A 26,847-nucleotide genomic window follows, 5' to 3' on the forward strand; every position below is an offset into this window, starting at 1 on the left:
GCACTGAGAATGGGATTAAAAATAAACGCACAGAAAACCAAATGTATTGTACTAGATCAGGCAACCAGATACCTAGAGTATTATTTGATAATCTGGAACTGGAAGGTGTGGACACCTTCGTCAACCTGGGCTCGCTGCTGACCAAAGACAACAATGTCAGCGAAGAAATGAAAAGAAGAAAAGCTTGCCAATAAGTGCTATTATGGCTTGAGGAAACAGATGGCCCCAAAACTACCCAGAAAAATTAAAGTTACCATATATAAAACACTAATAAGGTCAGTGTTAACATACGGGTCAGAAACGTGGTCACTTACACAGAACGACCAAGAATTGCTTAAACGTTTCGAGAGAAAAATTTTAAGGAAAATATATGGAGGACTCCAAGAACAGCGTTTGTGGCGTAGGCGCTACAACTTTGAGTTATACAGAATTTTTGGGGGACCTGACGTTGTAAAATGTATTAAATTAGCACGCCTTCGATGGATAGGACATGTAATTAGGCAAGTTAAAGAAGCAACGATCAGAAAAATTTTCGACCGAAGAGGACCAGTGGGAAGACAAGCCAGAGGAAGACCAAAACTTAGGTATCAAGATAACATAGAGGATGATCTAAAATCCATCGCAGTTAAAGCATAGAGAAGAGTTGCCATAGACAGGAGCGAATGGAAGATTGTTCTGAAGAAGGCTTTGGCTCATACCGAGCTGTAATGCCACTGATGATGATGATGATGTTAGTTAATTATTCCTGTAAATTCAAAATCCATTTTAACAACAATCAAGAAAGAAAGCCGTACCTTTTTGTCTATGAGAAAGTTACATGGCCGGGAAAATTTGAATTCCTCATATTATTTTTAACAATATATATCATCTACAAGAAATGAGAAATGTAAACATAAGTAAGAGGACAGTTAGAAGGCGAGTTCATGCTGCTGGTTTATCTTTTCGAACTAGAGTAACTGGACCGCCGCTTTCCCGTGAACACTTGGCTTGGACAATACAGGATTGTAGTCGTGTATTGTTTTCCGACAAATCGAGATTCTGTCTTACGGACTCGAGAAACGTGTCAGAGTGTGGCGACGTCCAAGCGAGAGATGCTCAAGTATAGGTTGTCGAGCGACTTCCATTTGGTGGAGGGTCAGTTATGGCATGGGGAGACATATCGTTTGACGATCGCACAGAGTTAGTGGGACATTCACTGTGCATAGGTACCTGACACGGGTTCTAGAAGACCATGTTTTGCCGTTTATGGTTATTCTTGAAGACGACGCAACAATTATGCATAATAATGCCCCCACACTGTTGGGATAGTTACTGAGTATCTTGACGAGGTACGCATGATTTGTTTGGCCTGCTCGCAGTCGAAATATCAATCCCATAGAACATGTTTGGAGTGAGATGAAGAGATGTTTAGGGAGTCATGTGCTGTCACCCAGAAGTTTAAGAGAGCTTTGTGATATATTGGTCATCGATATTGCGATCGAATTGAACAATCTTATCTACAATAAACTTAAACGAAACTATAATGCTAGCTAACATTAAAATTAAAAGAAAACGTGAATTCAGATCAGCAATAGAAATATAAAAAAATCCCAACAATCTAAACCAAAGAGATGATGCTCAAAAGCTTCCAATAACATGGAAAACGGTGTTAAAGAAGAATACAAAAATAAATCAGGCAACAAGACCGACGAGTAGAACCCCACCTATCTATAAGCGTACAGGCCAATCACAAGAAGCGCTGCTAACTATAGAGCGTTTCACGTTAAAAAAATAACATTGCGGAGATAGACCCATGTATTTCTTATGGACGATAGAAGCGCAGCGATGCCACGATGAACACAAGCGCGATTCAGGGTTGTATAATTTGTATTTTCGTTTTCACAGACATGAATTAAATTAATGTTTTTTAACGTAATTGACCAAAAGTGCCCATTCGAAACAAGAGATGAAAAGTAGGGAAAATGATTTTAAATAAATAGTATTTACAAAAGATTATTTTATTTTATCTTATTTTAATTATAGTAACGATAGTTTATTTGTTTTTCGGTAAGAATATCATATACCATGAATCATAGAAATCAGTAGAAAATATTGCTTAGTTAAATCATGCACTTTGCCGGCTATTAAAGATTTAAAAGCAAATAAACGGACCGCTTGGAATGCATATATCTAATTACTAATTGCAACTTAAAATAATACGGTGTACGTATGTCAGCGATTTTATGTCGTTCTCTGAGACTACATAATGATAATAAGGTTTTGTGGTTCTTCAGTTGTTATTCTGACTTTACAGTTAAATATTAATTGAAATGGAAATTCGAAAAATATATCGACAATCTAGTAAACCGCATGCCTAAGAGTTTTGGCAACACTGATCTCCATAAGCCTAATGTTATTTTCTTAACGTGGAACGCTGTATAGGATAAAACCAGATTAAGAACTAAAATTCACCAAGAAACAAAAACTAGAACTAATTTTCTAAAAGCAACACGAGCAGTTCGGCTGTGCCTATATTGCGACCACAAGTTAGGTCATAGTTAAACGCCACATCTTGTAATTTCACAGAAGAAGATCTCCATTATACAAATTTGTCATAGTAAAAGTTAAAAAGTGAAAAAAATAATGAAGATAAGAAAAAAGTGATGATGAGAATTCAGCCTAAGCGCATTGTTAAAGGTAATTCATGTCGTGGACCTGACGTCATCATTTAGTGACGTCGTTGATTGTTTGGGTTATTCAATCAACGGTGACGTCGATTTACGGACGAAACAATAATATCAGGCATTGCTAAGAACATGCAGTTCTTTTCAGTGCGTTATCGTAGCGAGACAGAGACGAACTAGTTTTTTGCGTTAGTGAAATAGCTTTAATATACACTTGACGAATATACACAGACACTGCTAGCACAGTGCAAATATTCTTTCTGATAATGCTGGCCGTTACCGGCACGTGCCTGCATAGACAAGTTACGCTCAATTTCTGTAAAAAAGAATACTTCTATAGATAATATCGGTAAAAAATATCTTTTACGATTTAGTTCATACGTGCTGTATACGCGTGTTGGTAGGCCTTAATGTAGTAATCTCTAATTAATCTAGTATATTATAAGTAGTAACTACATATTTTCACCTATAGTCACCTACCTTTCACCAATACACTAGTTACTCTAGTATATTATAAGTAGTAACTAGGTATATATTTTCTTCATTATTTCTTAGTATACTTACTTTTGTATAAATGTATAAAATATTGCGATATGTACAACTCAAGGAATCTTTACACATAATTAACTAACCTGAAAATATATTCCTGAAGAACTTCTATATCTTGTAACATATCTATAGGTAGTGCTGCCACAACAGTACCAAAGGTCCCATCCATAGTATCGGGTTGCCAGCCTGTTTTCCAAGCCCGTTGAGGTATTAACGCATAAGAATTAACTAGCGGCAGCCTCGCCAAACAAAATGTCAAACTTTTGATTCTGTTAAACAAAAAATCGGGTATTTTTGTCGTGTTAGACAATTTCAATTCGAATAGCCAACAGGTCAAAGTATATAACTCATGTGTAGCCTGAATCATTGGTGTCGAAGATTCGTTTTCTTTTAGATTGTACTTGGGAACTGTTAAAAGTGGTCTATCACTTCTTAATAAAGTATTTACAAGACTGTACACACTATTTATACTAGAACACAACCAACTAGCATTGGAATCTAATTCTAAAAAGTTACAGGTACTGATGTTTCTTAATATGGTATCACAACATGTTAAACATATATCCGTCAAGTGAACTCTAAAATCTACGTTCTCAGATTCTAAAAATCGCATGTATTCTAAACAGAGAACAGAAAATTTTGCTAGATCTTCTAAATTAGTGTTGGACAGTTCATAGGAAGAATTTGCAAGAATATGTTTAGAAAATAAAGGTATAGACATTGCCACACTATAAAGTAAACTAGAAAATTCGTGATTGTCAAAAAGTTCGGTCATTTGTTTGGTATATAATGATTCAGGAGCTGATGGAATTCTTTCTATTGGAGAGTAAACCTAAAAAATAAAACTAATTTGTTATAAAATATCTCTTTTATACATACGAGAATCATGATTTTACATTGGACTAAATGATATGCTTTTAAACAAGTGAGAGAGAGCGTTTTACATCGGTAATCCCGCCACGATACGTCATTTACGAAAGAGCTGCTTTATACCTGCAAAAGTTATGCATAAAAAACCGGTTTTTTTCCACAAGCTTTCGTCGATATACTCAAAGATACCATGACAAGTTTTAATTGCATTTAAAATCTGAATACCTTTTAATTTATGATTTATTAAAATAGAAAATAAATTTGTCAGATCGGGCATAAAATTTGGTTAATTTCGAAAAAAATATATAATTGAGGCAAGTTGAGATTTTGGTAGAATAATATTTAAAAATAAAAAAAACATATTTTCAAAAAGAATGGTACCTATTTTAGTTGAACTATATACCATTACGTGGGAGTAATGTTTTATGTAGGAAGAAGTGGGAAAGGGAGCATATATCGCCAACAGGCTCTCTCTAAAAACCAATTGGCTTACAGCAATCGTGCAGCTGTAAGAACATGATACGTTACAATATTAATATTCAATATTTGCTGCATTGGAAGATATATCGGCCCTACGTTAATTTCTTGGGTTTTTCTATAGGACATGTTTTTTTTATAGTTTTTATTATTATTAACTGGTTAATATAACTTTCATATTTTTTTTTGCTCGATAGAAAAAAAAGTCCAATGCATTTATTTGACAAACCACTGACGATTTTAATTTGTTTACTTTCTTCTTCCACTGTACGTTCATATTATTTTTCTCAACTCACCTATTTTGATATACATTCATTTTATTTCATTTCTTGTGGCATGTCTAAGTTAACCCTTTAACACGTTGCCTGCCATCTGCCAAAAAAAATGCTCTGCAAATCACCTTAATGTAACTGTGATGCCGTCTCGGTTACTATGGCGTGAACGGAAAGTATTACAAAATCCTCTACGGCAGGCAACGTGTTAATCGGCAAAATAGAAATAGTTGGTTCAACTTTCTGATTATTTTGGTTTCGGGGTAATTTTGGTACGTGAAACACGAATGCAAAGTTAATTTTTCGATATCATTATTGCGTCAGCCACAAAGAGAAAAAGAAGAATGGCGGCCATACGGCCGGTATATCGTTCTACAAGGAAAAATGAACTAGTGCTTTTTTGTTGTCTATAAAAACATTTAAATTTTTATTGATATAAATTTGATAAAAAAAATTAACAGGTAAATACTAATAAACGAAATACATTAACGACGGACTGGTAGTCTTTTCAACAATTCTTGGCACCGGAATAACATAAATGCAGTTGGCATTTCGGGCAGAAAGTGTGTGTTTCCGATTTCTTACAGTATTTGCAGGACTTTTTACGACATGGAATCCATTCAGGAACATGATCTACTCCATCGTAACGTAGGTCTTGTAACAGGATGCGCTGCCTTTATACCAGCATTAGTATTATTAGTAGTGAGCGGTGAGTTTGAATGGGTCTTTTCTGAATAGAAGAGCACAGACCTGCAATTTTCACACGAAATTGGAAAAGTCTCATGTTTTTTTTTTCTTGTAAAGCTCCTTCTTCTTTGAAATCTGTTTTCGCAGCATCTTCATTATATGATCTGCGATACAAAATAAACGCATCTGTGACAGCCATATCCAGAAAATGGTAAAAGATGCGTGTCATTGCATCCATTGTTTTAATGCGCAGTCCACTTCGTCCCATATGAGAGTCCATGAGGTCAACTTCTCCCGTGTGCGAATTGTACTCACGAATTATTTGGAAGTAGTCGACATAAATCTATTCTTTCTTTTTTTGTTGTTGTTTTTGCTATCTGTTTGTCTGGATTCAATTTCTGAAATGATTGGACACCAACGTAAGTTGAACAAAGTTTTACGTTTTTGGTATCTTTCCAGAGGACAGGGGTAAGGTTCACACCATATGCACAACCTATATACTCCACTGCGTATCCCGTTTTGCGTCTTTGACTTCTCTATCTGTATCCAGCGGAAGTTTACAATTGGGAATTCGATTTGCACGTATTGTCCCAGCTCAAAGATTCCACAAGCTCGTAAATAAACTATGTGTAAAAATTGTCACAATATACGATATGGTTTTTGAAATTTGGAATGGTTTGTGACAACCGAATAACAACGTTGCTGATAGCTCCGAGTTCTGGTGTTCCTGGCACGATGATGTTATCTCCAGCACCATTATATATCTCAAACTGGTACGAATATTCCATGATATTGTTCTGAAGCTATTTTCTTGTGGCATTTTAAATTAATTACTATTTAACTGGGAATAAGCCACAATTAAAGATTAAAATACGTTTATTGACGTTTCAATTTCCACTTCGGAAATTTTTGAGAACGATTTCCGAAGTGGAAATTGAAACGTCAATAAACGTATTTTAATCTTTAATTGTGGCTTATTCCCAGTTGAATATTCCATGGTATCGCACAGTACAAACAATTTTTATTTCCCATTTATGGGACTTGTTCGGCATGTACTGGTGTAAATGGTGCACCATTTTTGTGGAACACATTTGCTCGTCAACACATAACCGCGCATTCTTTGGAACCGAATTGAAGCGTTCATTTAAATTATTGGCCACTCTCCTGATTCTAAAAGCGAATCATGTCCAGGTTGTTCTTTTTGAATACTCTATGCTTCATTAGCAAAACACAAATATTTTTTTATCCGTTCAAATTTCTTCAATGGCATACACTGAGGAATTTGCCTAAATCCAAATTGTCCCCAGTGTGACTTCATGTTAGGATAACGAAAAATGGACATGTATAATATAATTCGGACATATCGTCGAATCTGCACTGCATCAAAGTTGAATTGTGTATTTATGTCTTTCAAACGTGCGTTACGATTGGTTTCACAAACAATCAAGTCGATGAGTTCATTCGTAAAAAAATAACAAAAATACTCCACTGGTGTCTTCAGATTTTTTATAGTATACGGCAATGTAGTGTTTCCAAATGCGAGTTCATTGACATGCAATTGCATTGACTTTTTTGCCATACAATTTTTGTAAACTCTGCTGAATTTTGGTCAATTGCATTCAAGCCTGAAAGAAGAAAGAGAAAAAATTAGTATTGAATTATGAATTTCCGTGTTTTATTAACATACCTGTGTGTTTGGTTTGAATTTAGTAGTTGTTGCTAGTTGTGTGGAAGTTGTTGCAATTGGTTCTTTTGATGCTAACGGTACGGGTGATACTAAAACATCCATTTGAGTATCCGGATCAGTTGTTGAAACTTCTGGTGATATAGTTTCTGATATTATAAGTTCCGGCAAAGTTAATGTTGTCGTTTCAGAAGTAGATATATTTGCACGTGGTTCTGAAACTCCCACTAAACCTTCACTAACAGCAGTTATATTTCTTAGCTCCAACGGAAGATTCATGGAGAGCTCCAAATCAATTATATTTTCACGTAAACTAAAAAAGAAATCATCGCATCGTTCTCGGCTGTGAGCACATCCGTCTTGTAGTCATAATCCGGATTGGCTATGCTATCATCATCACCTTCGTAAACTGACTCGTCATTTGAATCAAGAGTAGAGTTCATGATCTCGTCGATTTGTTCATCGGTTATTGTGAAAAGATCGTATTTTGTCCTTTTTTCCTCGTCTGTCAGCTCGTGATACCTTTTCGCACCATACTTTCTTCGTCTTTAAGATCTATTCTTTTCCATATTCTACGATAGAAAGAAAGAAATGTACAAATAATAAAAGTATAAATAATGCAAATATGTACTTTTATTCAAATACGCGAAGGACTTATTTTACAGTATACCGACAAGCCAGCAAAAAGACGGGTATCACTCAACACTCAAAAAACAGCACTAATTTTATATTTTTCGCCAAATACGCTAGCAAACTATCAAACAAATACTATAAGTACTTACCAAAAAAAATGAAATCAATTGGACAACTAGAACTATTCTATTCTACGGTTTGCTTACACGTGTTCCGGAGCAATAATTTCTACGTACGATTCACTTACATGCTTCCACGTTACTGAACATATCTCTCAAGTAACTGAACCTACAACTTTTAAACCGTTACCGTTGGTCGACTCTATTCTTGCCGAAAAGTGGTGTAGGCCATGTGAGGGAAATAAATTTTACATTTTAAAATAATTCGGTTATTTTAATGCCGGCCTTATGGCGGGATTACCGATTAAAGGGTTAAATATTATGTTTTTATGGGATGAAACCACAATTATTGGTTGTGATTGTGATGATAATCACATTATTTAAAAATGTCTTCTGTCTTCTGGTACATTTTCATACAACCTTTTTTTCCTTGGAAACCGTCAATTCTGCAATTGTCGTACTACATTGGCTTATTGTACATCTATTAAATATTATACAAGCCTAGGCTTCTTGTATCAAGAAGAAATCGAACACTCTCATGGCAACAGTAAGTTCTGTGAAACCTGCCTTACGATATTAAAAGCCCCGACTGGAGTCTTTGAGACCTTCTCGTGCCCTCTACATTTTATTTATTGGTTCAGAAGAATTACTCATTTCTGAATCCTCTTCTAGACCATCTGTTCTTATCTCGTATCTACATTATTCCCACGAGTTTGGACTAAAACACTGTCACGGCAATTCACCCATACCGTGCCAAGGCCATAATCACCCAGAGTTTTCCCTTTACTTGCTCTTTGGGGTATCGCTTAAGCAACACGTTTCCTCCTGTACTATGCATTCTTTGGACAGGAATGTGTTACACCTCGGGAATGAAGAGCGCAGTAATCGTAGCAAAAAGTTCACCATATGATGAGTCAGTTGTGGTGCAGACGTATGATTTACCAACTGAGCATTATGTGTATGTGGGTATTCTTTATATATGTGTATGTATCTTGTTCAACCAACAGTTCTACAGTTAATGACATACGTGCATTCCCTTGAACGGAGTTGATTCGCGGGTGTTCAGCGCTTGTTTATTTGGTTATATCTTATTCACACGTATGCTATAGTCATATATACCCATAAGACATTCCTTATTAGACGTTGACACGTGTCTTGTCGGAGATGACAGCTTCCCCTATCATCTGAGCTTTTCTTTCCTTATCCCTATTTATCGTACTTATATTTATAATAATAACCAGCCAACGGTTTCAACCGTTGGACCAAGTTGTCCTTGTTTCGAGTAGGGATAAATATTTTTCGTTAAGTGATCCTATAACATAGACCTCGTGTTACCATATCTTTAAAATTTAATGTTTTTCATGTAACCTAAAGTTTATTATACCTAGATATGTAGCTATCTTCAACTACTCTCAAGATGTTTCACTGATGATGGTCCGACTGGACCGAAAACGTTTTGAAGATAATTTTTATCCGTTTGGATAATTTTTAAAATTTTAATAATTATATAACATTTTACATCAGAAGTTTTTACTTCATTGTAAGTTTTTTGAAACTATGGTATACAGCCAACCACCGGCATTTTCCCTAATTTGATATTTTCCTTTGTCACAGTATTGAGAACTTAATTTGTTGAGTCCCTCAGACAGTAAGATTAGAAATGTTAAGAAATCCATTATTGCCATTTATTCGGAGAAGAAGAATGACATTGCCGCACTAACTTTCGGGCACCTAGACGCTGTAATATTTCTAGTATTTTTATCGCACGTTTCTTTATAGGAAAAATATATTTTTTGTCTGGTTATCCTTCGGATTATTCCTCGGTTTCCTATATTGACTGAACACATTTTTTAGACTTTCTTATTGATCTACTTCCAGTGGATGCTACATCTTTAGGTATTTTTATTAGTACTTTTGCTATGTGGTTATGTGCTTAATCCACTCATTTTTTGTATCCTTGGTACATTTTTTAATTCCTTCAATTTTGCATACAATGCGCCTTATCTTCGTTCCGGGCTCTGTCGCTTAATGTTTTGTTTGTTACTGTGAGAAGTACAGTATAGCTCAAAACAAACAGTACTGAACTTGTAATTATTTTATTTTTTAAGAAGTACATATTATTGACACTTTTCTAAATTTGCTTCTTCTCGCTCAAGGCAGACTTCATACCGATGTTCCAAGTGTCTTGTAAGGTTATGAAATAAGGGTTGTCTCAGGTCCCATTAATTAAAGGATTGTGGTGCCAGTTTAAAAACCTTTTAGCCATGCCCCAAATGTATGCGTCTGGAGATGTGAGGTCTGGAGAATGTGAAGGATAAATGAAGTCAGTAAATCGTAAAATGAATCTGCCTGGAAAATGTCCCTGAAGAAATTGACGAGTTACGACAGCATTCTGGCACGTTGCCCGTTCTGCTGGAAAAATGGGTCTTGAAAAGCGTGTTAAAATTTGTATAGACCTCTGTTGATTAAATGTGACTTGTCTACCATTTTCTTCGATAAAGTACGGGCCAATGATTCCGTGTCCCGAAACTTCACACCAGACATTCACTTTTGCACTAGGTAAAGGAACTTCTTGAACGTTTGGCAAAGTCCCGAAATCGATTTGTGGGACGATTTACATGGCCTGAAAAATGAAAATTTGCTTCGTCTGAAAACCAAACATTTTTCAAAAATTCAGGATTTTCGTACTGTAACCTAAGAATTATGGCGCAATATTCCACTCTACTGCGATAATCCCGAGGATGTAATTGTTTATGCACTTGAATCATATATGAAAATGCACCCAGGCCCTTCAGGATTCTTTGCAATGAAGTTTTTTTTAAGCCAAGATGCAACGCTGTCCTTGCCTTGGCTTTTGCATTTTCCAAGATTCGCTCAAAAACACGTTCATGGTTAGTGTTATCGTTAACTGTCCTGAGATGCCCCGAGTTTCCTATTCATTGTCACAATACTTCACCCGCATTTCTGAATTTTTCAATAGCCTTCAAAATCATAGCTTTAGTTGGAGATCGTTTATTAAACCGTTGTGTGAATTGATCGCACGCGTATCGCAGACTTGCACCATTACGTCGGCCGATTCCGTATGAGCGAAAATAATGTTCCACCACCTTCTCCTCTGTACTTAAACACTATTTTTAACAATTAGGCCTTGCTAATTAATTGTTAAGGATTACTTGAGAGGTCTATACTAGTTAATTTGGGTATGGCAGCTCCCACAAAGAGACACCTATGTTTCAGTTTCAGTACTGTTTCTTTCGCGTTACTGCATTATCATTTCTACTGTTTCAACCAACTTTATTATTTCGATATTTAAACAAAACTTAGCAAAACAATATTCACTTACCTGATGCGGTTCTGGAATTTTACAAACTACACTAGAAATGTCTTTTAGGAGACAGTCAATGCTTGCTCTTAGCAAATCGCATCTGTCATTTGTCTTTAATTTATCCACACCAATTAAACCTAATCTTAAACAGTCTTTTAAATTATGTTTATTAAAGCCACTACTTGACATAAAACTGACGATTTCGTTGTACTCTAATTTAGATAACAACTCGGCCATTTCTCTGCCGATGTTTGAGTCCTTATATTTATTTTGAATTTGTGTTAAGTACCATTTTCTGTCGATTTTTAATTTTTTTATATATTCTGGATTTACTACACGTCGCTGTTCAAATTCTATCGGACTTAGATCGTAAAACTGTACAGACAATTTGTTCAGAAGGCTAACTAGGGTTTCATTCCTAAAAAGAAATATTAACGTAGTTTTTATTAAAAAAACAAAAACACGAAAAATGTTAAGTATAAAAATCGAGAACTTACTTTTTAACTAAATTACAATTTACTAAATCTCTTTGCAGTTTGACTAACTCTTCCTTTGACAATTGATTACTGACTTCCTCCATTGACAGAGTTAACAATTCTTCAATTTTTCTGTTAGCTATGTTAGAAGCTCTTCTGGAGACAGATGCTTGGTGAAATTTAAGCATATGAGGAATTAGAAGATTTAAAACAGTGCCAATTTGTGATTGATGACAATTCTCTATGCATTTTAGTGTTCTCACTTTAAAAACGGACTGAAATAAAATAAACAAAATAATTTATATATGGTAGTAATCAATTACAACTTAAATCTGTTATAATGACATACAAGTGACCAAGCATATTGGCAGTAAAACAATATTGTCTGTCATATTTATAGTCACAACCGGTCCAAGTAGAAGTGCAAGTGAAATTACCACCAAAGCGCCAAGTAAAATCGTCGGCATTTTTTTTAAACTGATCCATTTCTAGACACATTGTAATCATAAAATGCAAGCGATAGTTGCGGTTATCAACTCAGGGAAAGGACATGCAAAGATATGAGGAATTGATGGTTTTTGAACTATGGCCATGTTTTATTCATAAGATTAGTTTCGGCCCTGTATTATTTTTAAGATAAACTTATTGAGATAAACAGAGATCACAACGAATATTTGTTATAAACTATTTTAAAGTTTTCTTGTAGAGTGGACATCTGTAACTTCCCTGTAGTGAAATAATTGTTGAATTTATTTTGGAAAAAAATAACTATAAGGTTTAATTTATTAGAAAGCTCTCGTAAAATTCGACTGAAACCGTCGATATGATACATACAAATTGGAAACAAAATAATTATCCAACCTTATCTAATAACATCATCAACTTGAAATAAGTATTTACGCAGGATATTAAATAAATAGGAATAAATAGCTTCGATGATAATAAAAAACTCTTTTTTACAAGTTATTTTGATTGAGCTACTTAAACTTTTTACGAAATATCATTAAAACATGTCAGGAGGTACTAAATAAAAAAAAATATTGTTGCACTCGTGAGAGTCTCGAGAGCAGTGAAGATTTTTATAGGCAGGTCTAAAAAACATGTATATATATATATATATATATATATATATATATATATATAAAGATTTAGATAAGATTTAGAAAAGATAAATAAATAGGGAACTCATTTTTATAGTCAAATTATCACAGAGTTTTACCACAGAAGTTTTCACTTCAAAAATTGATCGGAGATTTTTAATAATAATAACAATAATAATAAGGAAGGTAGGTAGGGACATTGGACAAATAACAGAATACATCCGAGAAGTAAGAAGTAGAAAAATCCTTAAGAAACCTGAAGAAATATTGCTGAACACTCTAAGACACTCACAACATGATCCAGAAAACAACACACTTAACAATGCCTGGACACAATAAAAAAAATGTTCGATTATTCAGGCCGTCTAAAGAGATACAAAGTTAGCAACAACCGGAAATGCAACAATATACTTTTTGAGCACGCAGAGAAGGCGTTTTATAGGAAACTTAATTCCAGTGTGGAAAATGAAAATAAATCATACCTAAGCCAAGAAGAAATTCATGAGTTTTGGGGAAATACACTTTCAACACTGGCTACTCATAATAACAATGCTGAATGGATTGAAAATACAACGAACAACTGTCAACATTACAATAATATTCTTTATGGACCCTGTGCCACTGAAGAAGTCTCAAATACTATCAAAGAGCTTCTGGAAATCTGGATTCTGGAATCAAATAACCGGAAATCTCCTGGACTAGTAGAAGCTCAAAACTTCTGGCTAAAGAAGTTTTGGAGTGTTCATGAGTGTTTGTTAATGTTGATTAATCATGTTATCACTAATCCACAGGAAATACCATCATTTCTTACACAGGGAACCACTTATCTAATACGGAAGGATCAAAATAACACCCAAGATCCACCCAAGTACCGCCCAATTGCGTATCTTCCCACTTTGTACAAATTGACCACATCCTGTGTAGTCCAGCGTATCTACCAACACAATATCATAAAGCCTCAACAGAAAGGATGCGCTAAGGGCTCCATGGGTTGCAAAGAACAACTTATTATCGACTCAGTCATTTCTACTCAAGCATACACCAAAAAAAGGAACTTATTTACTGCTTTTATTGACTACAAGAAGGCCTTTCATTCAGGGCCGCATGAATGGCCTATAGATATATTGAAAATGTATAAAGTCGATGATAATATAGTGAGTGGCCTTTTTAAAGCATATAATGACGTAGCGGAAGACTAAAATTTATCTTCAAATACCTGGTGAAAGCAATATCGAAACTGAAGATAATCGAATTCGAAGCTTAATCTTGTGTTGTATATGGATTATGTGTAATTAATGTAAAGTCTCTAGCGGAAAGTAAGAACACTTCTCACAAAGGTACAAAAACGTCATCCACGCAGTGCAGTATGTTGCTAATTTAAGAACCTATTTTCAAACGTCATGACTTAGTAGGAAAGATTATTCAAAAATTACTAGCTAATTACTATTTAAATGGGAATAAGCCACAATTAAAGGTTAAAGTCAGTTAGTTTATTGACGTTTCAATTTCCACTTCGGAAATCAACAAAAGAACAAAATTTGTTTAACATAATGATGGTATTAGATTTTTATTTCGATGCAGGGCGGCGGCAAGCCTCTTATACGTATTTCAACCTCTTTAGGTCTCATCAGAGCGGCATATGCCACGGCTCTCCTAATTTTTTTAATTTAGTAATGTTTGTATTTTAAGAACGATTCCCGAAGTGGCAATTGAAACGTCAATAAACTTACTTTAACCTTTAATTGTGGCTTATTCCCATTTAAATAGTAATTACTTTAAAATGCCACAAGAACAAAATTACTAGCTAAGAAACTGGGACTTCTCCAAACCGACCATCTCCCTTATTATCAATATGTTTTATGCCAAAGTTACGCGAGTGGCGCACAATGTCTTGCTGCATGTGTCTGGCACTATTGGAGATGCAAGAATTGCCTAATCACCGTGTGAAAGAGATGGAAATGTAATGAAATAGTTTCAGAAACAATAATTGAAATAATTGTGAAATACACAAATAATTATATTGAGACAATACAAGCAAAATACGCAGGGCAAAGGGATGCAAAATGTACTGACGCGGTTGAGTAAAAAATTTGTATTGGGCTGCTGTACCTTGCTGGGGTACTCAGGAGCAACAGACTGTCGTTAGAAGAATTATATGACAAAGACGGGTTTGGTGTAGAGATGTTTCATCTTGACAAAGTTTATATCAGATGACATAAAGACCCGAGACGTGATAATGAATTGCTATAAATTGGCAGCTATCCGAGAAATTTTCGACTTATGTGTAAGTTACAATGAAAAGAGTTATTCAGGCAGATGTTCCTTTATCCAATATATACCATCAAAACCAAATAAATACGGAATCAAAATTTATGCTTCGGTTGATTCTAAAACATAATTTAGAGATTTACGCAGGCAAACAGACGGACGGTCCTTATATGTTCAGAAATAAGCCAAAAGATGTGGTTATGAGACTTGTGGAACAGGGCGTAACATCACATGTAACAATTGGTTCACCAGTGTTGAACTATTAAAGGCTCTAAAAGAAAAAATATTGTCTGTATTAGGCACCTTACGAAAACATAAGCGGCAACTTCCTCCTGAATTCGTTAGCACAAAAGCTAGAGGTGTAAGCAGTAATTTGCTTCTCTATAATTATGGAGGCTCGTAGGTTTCCTATGTTCCAAAAAAAAAGGTACTGTTGATATCAAGCATGCATAACAATGACGCAATTGACCCAGAAACAGGATAATGATCCTCGATTACAAGGAGTTGACGCAGTCGATAAATTATGCGCGACTTACAATGTTAGTAGAAATGTTCGACGGTGGCCACTGGTAATCTTCTTCGCTTTACTGAATGTTGCCAGATCAATTCACAAATGATATATAATTCAAATCGTGATTCTGAGAAAATTCAACGAACCGATAGAAGACGAAAATATTTAAAAGCTTTGGTCCACGAATTGTGTTTGGAACAGCTCCAAAGAATGAGCATCCAAACAGTTGGAATGCCTACTGAGTTACAGCTCAAGCTACGTCAATTCCAACCTACTCCACAACAAAATCAGGAGGTGCTTTCATGCTATTTTTCAAAATGTGTGTCTCTAAAGAAGGTTCAATATTCAAAATACAAATATGAAAAATGTGTTTCTGTTGTACTCTGTTTAGAACTTGCGCGTATGGTGTGTGATAAGTGTTACGATAATGCTTTCAATAATGTTCAACAATGCGAGCTTGATTGTACAGAATAACTTTGTAACAATATTGTCATCATCATCATCACTGGCTCGACAACCCTTTTTGGGTCTTGGCCTGTTCTAGGATTCTTCTCCATTCCGATCTGTTTCGTGCTTTTTTTCTCCAGTTTTTTATTTTTAAGGTTGTTATATCATTTTCTATTTGTTCTAAGTATCTCAGTTTCGGTCTTCCTCTTGTTCTTTTTCCTACTGTCATCTGTTTGAATATTTTGTTTGGTATTTCGCCTTCTTCCATTCTTTCTACATGTCCTATCCAACGCAGCCGTCCTATTTTGATGAATGTTATAATATCCGGATCCTGGTATATTTTGTATAGTTCAGAGTTGTATCGTCTTCGCCATATTCCGTTTTCTTTTGTGCCCTTATATGTGTGTCGCAAGATTTTTCTTTCGAAGGTGGCTAACAACGTTTCCTCTCTTTTAGTAAGTGTCCAGGTTTCTGAGCCATATGTGAGTACCGGTCTTATTAGGGTTTTATATATTTGGCATTTTGTCTTTCTTGCGACGACAAAATGCCAAATATATAAAACCCTAATAAGACCGGTAACAATATTGTACTTATTGCCTTTTATAATTAAATAGAATTTGAATGTTTTTTTCTTTATTTTAAGTGATAGCCTCAACCACGGGAGTCATTAGCTATACGTTAAGTTAAACGGCCTGAATGTTTGATATTTCAACTACATATGCTGTGTCAAAAATTATTAAATCGCCTTTCTTTAATAAGTGTCTACATAATAATGGTACGTTTAATTACTTTTTAAGGCAAAGAATACGGTTATTTTTGTTTTTATCTACTTGTACAACATTTTTCTTTGATGATTAAATAACTTTTTTTGTGTTAATTATTTATGTGATTATTTAAAAATTTTAGTTCATATTATAACCATTTTAAATTGAATAGTCCAGTTTTCATATAATAGAAATATTTGTTATTAAGTTTAGGCAGAAATTTATTTTTAATCTCACAGATGCGTTGCGCCTGAACGTTTTAGGAGTTGTATTGCGCCCTACCGAAGGTTAAGAAAGACGGCATGTTGTCCGTTAAAAAAAAACGGACGTCTATAATAATAATAATTTATTATATTTTTTTATGTAAGGATTCGTGTGGGGAGATTATTATTTAATTATTATTTTAAATAGAACCATACTTACAGATCGAGACTGTTTGACAGCTTCATATATATTATAAATAAATCGTTGACTTAGCTGTGCAGATCTATGTACAAATGTTAAAAATTCTGATACTGGAGGTTCATGATGTAAGTCAATTAAAAGTGAAGAATTTGTATCCAGAAACCAAGAAATACTATTAATGTCGGGAATATTTTCACTCTTAAACATAATTAGATCATATTAGGCTGTACATAAAAAATTATTAGTATTATCTTACCAAAAAATCGCAAAAGGATATGGTACTTCCATATTTCATAACCTCTAAATTTAAAATTGGATTTTTGACTCTAAAAATGTTTCAATAATTAATAGTATACCTAATTGATAATATTAATATGTATATAATAAAATTCAAATTTTTCAAATTGACGTTTACAAAGTATATATATATATATATATATATATATATATATATATATATATATATATATATATATATATATATATATATATATATATATATATATATATATATATCGTTATTGCAAAATGTACCTTAAATTACTTTCTAGCTCGTTGCATTGAAAAGCACGTTGCCAGAATACTCTGTCGTTATAATTTAATAATATAAGGAAGTTGCACCACTGTGAGCCTAAAATTGGATAAAACACTGCCAAAGTTAAAAAATTATCGTTAATACTTTTCATTTCTACAAAGTTTTCTTCATCGAATGGAATGTTTGAGTTTAAAATTGTCGCAGCAATTTTCGTGACTTTGGGATGACCACCTAAAAATAAAATGAATATTTAAAATCACTCATTCAGTATATGTATACAGGGTGAGTCATGAAGAACTTTACATACTTCTACCATATGTAGAGTCCCTCAGGGAGCATATCATGTGGCCACTAAAAAATGTCAACTCCTCTTCTTTATTAATTAACAGGGTGATTTGTGTAATTGACCATTTATTTCATTTTACTGTAGTGTTTATACGGCTCATTTGATTTTTTTAATTTTTGCATGATACAGTACACTACTATCAAGCATTCGACTGGTATTAGCTAAACTAAAAAATTCCAGGACTGGCTTTGGAAAAACTAATTTAGGGATTCGTATTAAATATTACACCCTGTATATATTTTTTTAAAAATGCAATAAGTGATTTTCAAACTACACAAATAGCCAATGAAAACGACATATGCGACAATGTTGTCGCACTTTTATTAAAATTTTAGTGAACGATCAAATCTTACCAAAAATAGAACAACCATAATGAAGTATCAAATTATAAGGTATTAATTTAAACAAATGTTATAAATTTCAAACATTTTAATTAAAATGAGTTCCTACAACATAATCTAATACGTAGAAAATTAACATCTTTACTGTCACTTTGTATTATCTCTACGATAGAATCGATTGTTTTTCAATTTTAAATTTTTACTCATAGATCGTATTGGGGCATTATTTTCGATAAATAATAAATTAAATTGATTAAAAAGTCAAACCTCTTGTATGTGTTAGTTTTTGTTGATTGTAAATGATTAAAATTTTATGTCAAATAATAATACATTGCATCAACTGTACTAAATAAAAATAAATCTAAAAAAGTTTAAAATGAAGGTTGGCGTTGACCGTTTGACGTTTCTTGATATTTTATACCCATTGTCATTATTGTCATTATCAATTGTTATTTATGTGTACAAGAATACATATTTCTTCTGTCATATCTACGTTAAGTACATTGTGTTAGTTTTGGTAGAGCTTTTGTTACTTTCGTTCAAAATGCCACATCAGTTTTCGACCACAGAATATGCAGACATAATATTTGTTTATGGATTCTGTAATGGGAATGGTAGGGCTGCTAGTAGAGAATATCGCAGGAGATTTCCTAATCGTCGAACTCCCAGTCATCCAACATTTGGGTCAGTTTTTAATTATTTGCGAGAAAATGGCACTTTTCGTAGTGGAACAACAGAGCGACATGTAGATGAAGCGCAGGAAGATCACATTATGGACGCCGTTACTATGAACCCTACAATAAGCACTAAACAAGTAAGTCGAGAACTCAATGTTACTCAATCAAAAGTAAGTAGAGTCTTACAAAAAAATAATCTATACCCATATCACATTCAAATGGTTCAGCGACTACATGCTGGAGATGAGATCGATAGGTTGGAATTTTGTAGATGGATTAACAATAATCGACCAACGCTATACAGGACACTATTTACAGATGAAGCCCAATTTACCAGAGACGGGATAAATAATTCACGAAATTCACATGTGTGGGCAGAAGAAAATCCCCATGCTATTCGAGAACGTCGTTCTCAGTTAACGTGTGGATTGGTGTCATAAATAACCAATTAGTAGGTCCTCACTTTTTTTATGGTCCTTTAACAGGGCAGGTCTATTTGAACTTTCTACAAAATATTTTGCCGAATTTGCTTGCCAACGCGAACGTTGCTATCCGAGGGATGTATTTTCATCATGATGGGGCACCCCCACACTTTTTACTGGCAGTGAGACAACATCTCAATAATGTTTATGGCAACAGGTGGATAGGACGTGCAGGTCCTATTTCGTGGCCTTCAAGATCCCCTGATTTCAATCCCGTTGATTACCATATTTGGGGACGATTGAAGCAACTAGTTTAAGCAGTGAATATTAATAACCGACAACAATTAATTGATAGAATTATACATTGTTGTAATACTATTAGAAACGATCCCCAGAGTATCCGTAATTCAATACGTCAATTAACAATTCGGCAACAAAAATGTGTACAGGCTGCAGGGTTCCATTTCGAAAATCTATTTTGAATTATTTTTATTTTGTTACCATTATTGTATTTTTTCCAGCTCTAATTTATGGGTTTATCATAACTATGTACATATTTTTAGTTTTTTTTTAAATTGTTCTTCGTTATTGTTAGTAGTTACTGTTTTTTGTTGTGCATTGACTCAGTTTATCATTTCAATTAAAATGTTTGAAATTTATAACATTTGTTTAAATTAATTACCTTATAATTTGATACTTCATTATGGTTGTTCTATTTTTGGTAAGATTTGATCGTTCACTAAAAATTTAATAAAAGTGCGACAACATTGTCGCATATGTCGTTTTCATTGGCTATTTATGTAGTTTGAAAATCACTTATTGCATTTAAAAAAAAATATATACAGGGTGTAATATTTAATACGAATCCCTAAATTAATTTTTCCAAAGCCAGTCCTGGAATTTTTTAGTTTAGCTAATACCAGTCGAATGCTTGATAGTAGTGTACTGTATCATGCAAAAATTAAAAAAATCAAATGAGCCGTATAAACACTACAGTAAAATGAAATAAATGGTCAATTACACAAATCACCCTGTTCGTTAATAAAGAAGAGGAGTTGACATTTTTTAGTGGCCACATGATATGCTCGCTGAGGGACTCTACATATGGTAGAAGTATGTAAAGTTCCTCATGACTCACCCTGTATATATATAACGGAATTCTACAGAATTATGATTTTAAGTCGATTGACAGTATGCCTAGAAAAATGAATACCATGATACAGGCTCGCTCGTAGAGGTTATACGTGGTGGTATTTAGACAAGCAAATTATTGCTACTGACTTTTTGGGTGTTTTTGTTTATTTTTGTTTAATGATAAGTATGTACGTGTAAAAAATGTCTTTCTTGTGTTAATGTTTACATACACTTGCATATCTATTGCATAAAAAACGTAAACTTTATATTTAAAATAAAACTTACCAGACTGAAACATGTATAAACAATGCAACAGAAACCCAAAAAGTTGTTCGAAAATAAATCCTTTTCCTTGGCGTTTAATTTCCATAACACATCTTTTTGAAGCCAAATTTAAAATTCTAAATAAATATCGAATCAAAATGATTTCTGCAGAAATATTTTGGAAAGTTTCAGCGTTGTTGTAAACGTTTAATGGATCAGCTTTAGTTGTTACGTTTTCAAATATAATCGCCGGAGAAAATTCTGATTTGAGTTTATTTATTTTTATTAGAAGAGCCTCTTCTTTCAACGGAATTATCAGCAAAAGTAGGATAAGGATTTTGGAGAACCAGTTGTAGAATGTTGTCAAGTTCGTATCCTAAAAAAATGATTTTTCATAAACAATTTCAAAGAGATTTATTTTATTTATGGTTATGTATTCAGTAACTATATTACTGTACAGTGACGACTGGTAAATAAGATTTGCGGAGTTGCAGAACCTCCGAAATAATTTTCAAATATGACAACACTGTTATAATGGCTTATCAGTTTATTACTAGAAACTGCATTCATACAAATTTACTCTTCATTTTTTAATTGTAACGTAGCAATACTATTTTTCCTATTTTTTACAGTCTGTATGATGAAAACTACAGAACAGTTTTCAGAAATGTTAACTAAACCTCAAATAACTTTCAGACCTAGTAATCAATGATAATATGACGTCATTACATTGATAGGGAGCTTTAAAAATTATGCTAAACTTTAATTTTAATCTCAATGCCCAATTTACCGGTTCCCAATACCAACTAATAACATTATACATTTTACATTAAAAATGCAACAATAAAGCAGTAGACGTGGAAAACAGAAGTTGATTTTTATAGATAAAACAGCCAGGAGGGTTATCTAATAGATATTTAATAGATCTCTTTTTTTAATATTTAAATAATGAAAAAAATTAACTATTAAATAAAATGAATTAAAGAAATGTTTTTTTTTGCAGAATAAGTTACTCGCATCGCTGCAGTGTACTCCTAATTGAAACGAGCCGACATAAGAGCGTCATTGTAGCAAATTATCATAATACCAGATTTCCATACGAATGGTTCTACCGCTTTTCTGACCTGGACTGTTTCGATGGCTTCCTCGATCTCCACATTTTTCTATTTTAAATTTCTTTTTATCAAAACGGCTTTTATACTGAAGAACCTATGGACGATAATGACTTATAAAATTATTCTTCGGCACTTGCACTGAAACCGAAGGAGGCCATTTTCTTGGCTTCTCGTACATCGTCCATTCGTGTAACCTTCTGGCTCATGTCTAGTGTTAGGGTATTCAGGTCACGTAAGCTCTCCTAGAATAACTTAATGACTATTTACGCAGACTTTCCGAACGACAATTCCGAAGCACCGTGGTGGCTCAGTTAAATTAGAAATTGAAAAATTTCTGGTGTCAATGCCGTGGATCGAACCCGTGCCCTCCGGAATGGTAAGTCAGTTTCATAGCAACTAAGCTACGGCCGCTACTAATTAGTGATTGGTGATGAAACTAAATATCTCTCCAATGGCTCTACAGCCCAAGTCAGCTTCTGGTACCCCCAGCATCCCTCTTTAAACATCCCTTTACTCGGCTGATCTCCAGTTAACCACCCTCAATATCTCTCTAGCATCGGCCTATTCTTCTCTTCTTTGTTCTTCCTACTGGCTGACGTCCCACCATAATTCCACTAAGCGTTCTACTAGGTGTATTATCCATTCTTAAAAGGTGACCTGCAATCTTTGTCTTTTTGCAAAATTTGCTGTAGAGGGTACTTTGTAATATTAATATAACTCGTGGTTGAACCTTATTTTCTACATACCATTGTCGCAAATGGGCACGTAGTATGATGGTGTTATACACGGTGGACCAAATTTATTTGGAACCCATTTTGACCTTAAATAACTTTTTTAGTTTTGTTCCAATTTTGATGAAATTTTAAACCTATATTGAAATGAAATCAGGGCGAGGAAGAACAAAAACTGACAGAAGTCGAAGAAGACAGAAGAAATATTGGGCAAAATGATGTTTGTTATTAGTTAGAAAAAAAAAAGAAAAATATCAAAAATAAGTAAAGTAAAGTAAAGGCCAAAATGGGTTCCAAATAAATGTGGCCCACCGTATATATTTTGAACTTTACTTCCCTACAGATGTCTTTGGATCCAAACACCTGCGACAGAGAGAATGCTATGTTAGCAAGCATTATCCTTCACCAAATTTCCTTCTCGCTGCCATCCTTAGTTATCTATGTACTCCCAGGTATGTGAGCTGTTTTACAACTTCAATATTTGCATAGCCTATTGTTAAATTTTGCCAGGTTAGCTGTTTCCTTGTTTGTAATTAGGACTGTAATTTCATCTACGTTGACAGCTAGACCTAGTTCTTTCGTATTTTTTTCAAGTTCCACATTAAGTTCTGAGATGTCTCTTTCGGTTCGGTTCATCAAGTTTACCAAGACTCAAATCTGTTTAGACTTATTAAACAATATATTTTTTGGGTTTACAGAATTTGTCTTAGAAAATATTCCAATATATATATATATATATATATATATATATATATATATATATATATATATATATATATATATATATATATATATATATATATATATATATATATATATATATATATCGAGAAAAGGAGTACGACCGTCAATCCAAAATAAACTAAGGTACACTCGAAGAGTGGTGGGTTTTTTCGGTCAAAGTGTACCTTAGTTTATATATATATATATATATATATATATATATATATATATATATATATATATATATATATCATCATCATTCAATCTTCGCTTATCCACTGCTGGACATAGATCTCCCTCATCATTTTCCATCTATTTCGATCTTTTGCCTCTTGCATCCAATTCCTATGACAACGTTTTAGATCGTCAGTCCAACGTGTTGGTGGACGACCTCTGCTTCGGTAGGCATCATCTCTTGGTCTCCATTCCAGTATCCGCTTTGTCCATCTATTATCTGTGATTCGAGCCACGTGACCTGCCCAGTTCCATTTCAGTGTTGCTACTCTCTCATCAGCCACTCCTGTTCTTTGTCGTAGCTGGCGATTTGGGATCTTGTCTCGTAGTGAAACGCCCAACATAGCACGCTCCATCGCCCTTTGACACACACGGATCTTTTGAACTGTTCTCCTTGAACTATATATATATATATATATATATATATATATATATATATATATATACAGATTGAACGAATTTAAAACGGAACATACGAAATCAATGTATTTCGGCTCAACTCCGCTCTAGGTGGTTGGCCAACAAAAGGTTGTCAAATAATTATATTATAAAAATCCAATACTTCAGCGGGCTGCTGGATTCTGAATTCTTTCAAGAACAAGTGAAAACTCCACCCAAATAGGTTGCCTAGAATCACTGAAAAAACTAGACTACACAAGCAGTTATTATGCTGTCAAACCACTTATCGCTTCCTTATAGTCCAAGAGATAGAGCCGAAATTTTGAACTGATCAGTAATATGACATTTCTCTATTGGAATATATTCATTGTAACTGGGTTAAGACTTTGCCTTACAGGCGGACGCCCCTCGTGGTACAGGGGGTGGCTATACAGGGATGAAGTTGTCATTTTTTTTGGAAAAATTAACGATCGATAATATGGCTAAAAATTTGCCCAGAGGTATATTTAAGAAAAAAATGTGATTTGTAAAGTAAATATGACTTTAGTTTGAAAAAAAAAACATTATCATAATATCATTTTAAAACTACAAAATATTCTATAAAAGATTCAGACGATGACGTAGAGTTTTATCAAATGTTTTAGAAAAGTTTTTCTAATTTTGTTTTCTTATTGGAAAGATGGTTTGAAATTTTTTGGAAAAAAATCATGGTATAACTGACAGAAAATCGAAAGGATTCTACAAATTAGATTTTACCTCAAAAAATTACGAAAATTTTCATTTACGGAAATTTTTTTGGAAAATTTTGAGGAAAACTCTACTTGACGCTTTTCAGAATAGTAACAGAAGTGAGCATACAAATTTTCAAATCAATCGGTATAAAAATATCATAATAAAATCACTTTGAAAATTGTTACCGAGACCTAAAATGCGCAGGCAAGTTTTACATTTGATCCCGTTTTATGGCTCCCTGTAACAACCCAGCTGTCCGCTCTTTTCGATTTAGAGTTTTTAGGGGCTAAATAATGAGCCATGAAAATGGCGGACATATTACTTATCGTTAATTTTTCCCCAAAAAATTGCAATTTCACCCCTGTCCGCCACCCCTTATGTATCCACTCTCGCGTCCGCCCTTTGGGATTTCGTCTAGTTATACCAAGATCTTACTCTGGGCAAATTTTCAGCCATATTATCGATCGTTAATTTTTCCGAAAAAAATGACAACTTCATCCCTGTATAGCCACCCCCTGTACCACGAGGGGCGTCCGCGTGTAAGGTAAGGTCTTAACCCAGTTACAATGAATATATTCCAATAGAGAAATGTCTTATTACTGATCGGTTCAAAATTTCGGCTCTATCTCTCCGACTATTAGGCAAGCTCCTCTTTCCTTTAAAGGAGACAGATAGTTGAACGATATTTTATACAATGTCTATCACCGGGTATGGATTTATTTTTGTCCAAGTTTTATATTGGTCCACTATTTCAAATGCAGTTCAAACAGACATATATTAAATTGTATGTTCCGTTTTAAATTCGTTCAATCTGTATATATATATATATATATATATATATATATATATATATATATATATATATATATATATATATATATATATATATATATATATATATATATAAACAGAGTCGGAGCCAGCTCATGTTCCCGTTTTAGACCTTTAGTTATCTGTAAGAGGCCTATCAGTTGACTGGTTTGAAACTAAATATTAAAATAAAAATTAAGTCTATTGACATAAATGTTCTCATTATGATACACCATTAAATTTGAAATAAAAAATTCTTGCATCTGAGCCAACTTTCAATTCCCCAAACAGTTTTTTAATATACTGAAATGAAAACCTCATCAACTACGTCGCAGATCTCAACGTTACCTCAAAAAGGAAGTTCTGTAGATCCAATTCATATTTCCCAATTTAAATTTAAAAATGTTCCTTAGTTTCTGAGATACAGGCTGTAAAAAAATCTAGGACAAGAATTGTATATTTAAAATGATAAATAATAAAAACGTTTAATTAAAAATACGTAAAAACGTTCTATTTAAAAAGCTAATTTACATAAAATATATTTTTAACAATGTTATTTATAAATTTATAAATTTTTAGGCTTACCAATGAAGGCGGATCTTGGAAAAACATAACAATGATTTCATCAAATGGTTTAAAAACTTCTGGATTCATCGCTAATATGAATCTCCTCATTGCAGCCAGTGATTCTGGGTCGTCCAGTTTTAATTTGTTCTGTTTAAGCATAGGAAGTACCACGTGGAATACTCTCTTTGACCATTCATACCATTTTTCAGTATTATGAGTACAATACTTGCTATCTTCTAATATTAAAGTAATTAAATCTAACACTTGCTTGTTATCACACAATCTGAGCAACATGCTCAAAATAACCTACAAATACATTAAAATATTTTTAATGAACTGTAAACCTTGACAAAAATAAATTAATTCTATGTGTATAAGAAAGTGAAATCGTTCAAAAAGTTCAAAATATAAAATTCTATTTAGTCAAAACATTATTTTTATATTATAATGGTTTTTAATAAAATAAACACATATTTATTGACTATATTTATTCATAACATGAATGTTCTGTATGTTATTGTAGTAGGTTTGCTTCTATTTAAACTAGACTACACCAGTCAGTGAATG

General features: G+C 33.6%; 1 protein-coding gene across 1 annotated transcript in view; it reads right to left on the reverse strand.

Moving 5' to 3' along the window:
* Nucleotides 1-26,847, reverse strand: part of htt (huntingtin) — a 131,193-nt gene that overhangs the window by 40,409 nt on the left and 63,937 nt on the right. The window contains exons 17-24 of the mRNA XM_072523043.1: nucleotides 26,299-26,586; nucleotides 20,991-21,345; nucleotides 17,785-18,016; nucleotides 17,507-17,576; nucleotides 17,269-17,448; nucleotides 11,777-12,030; nucleotides 11,298-11,697; nucleotides 3,296-4,044 (exon numbers count right to left, since the gene is read on the reverse strand). Coding sequence (XP_072379144.1) covers nucleotides 3,296-4,044; nucleotides 11,298-11,697; nucleotides 11,777-12,030; nucleotides 17,269-17,448; nucleotides 17,507-17,576; nucleotides 17,785-18,016; nucleotides 20,991-21,345; nucleotides 26,299-26,586 — 2,528 coding nt within the window. The remainder of the gene's footprint in view (nucleotides 1-3,295; nucleotides 4,045-11,297; nucleotides 11,698-11,776; nucleotides 12,031-17,268; nucleotides 17,449-17,506; nucleotides 17,577-17,784; nucleotides 18,017-20,990; nucleotides 21,346-26,298; nucleotides 26,587-26,847) is intronic.

The sequence above is a fragment of the Diabrotica undecimpunctata genome, chromosome 2 (genome assembly GCF_040954645.1).
Source record: "Diabrotica undecimpunctata isolate CICGRU chromosome 2, icDiaUnde3, whole genome shotgun sequence".
Classification (NCBI taxonomy): Eukaryota; Metazoa; Arthropoda; class Insecta; order Coleoptera; family Chrysomelidae; genus Diabrotica; species Diabrotica undecimpunctata.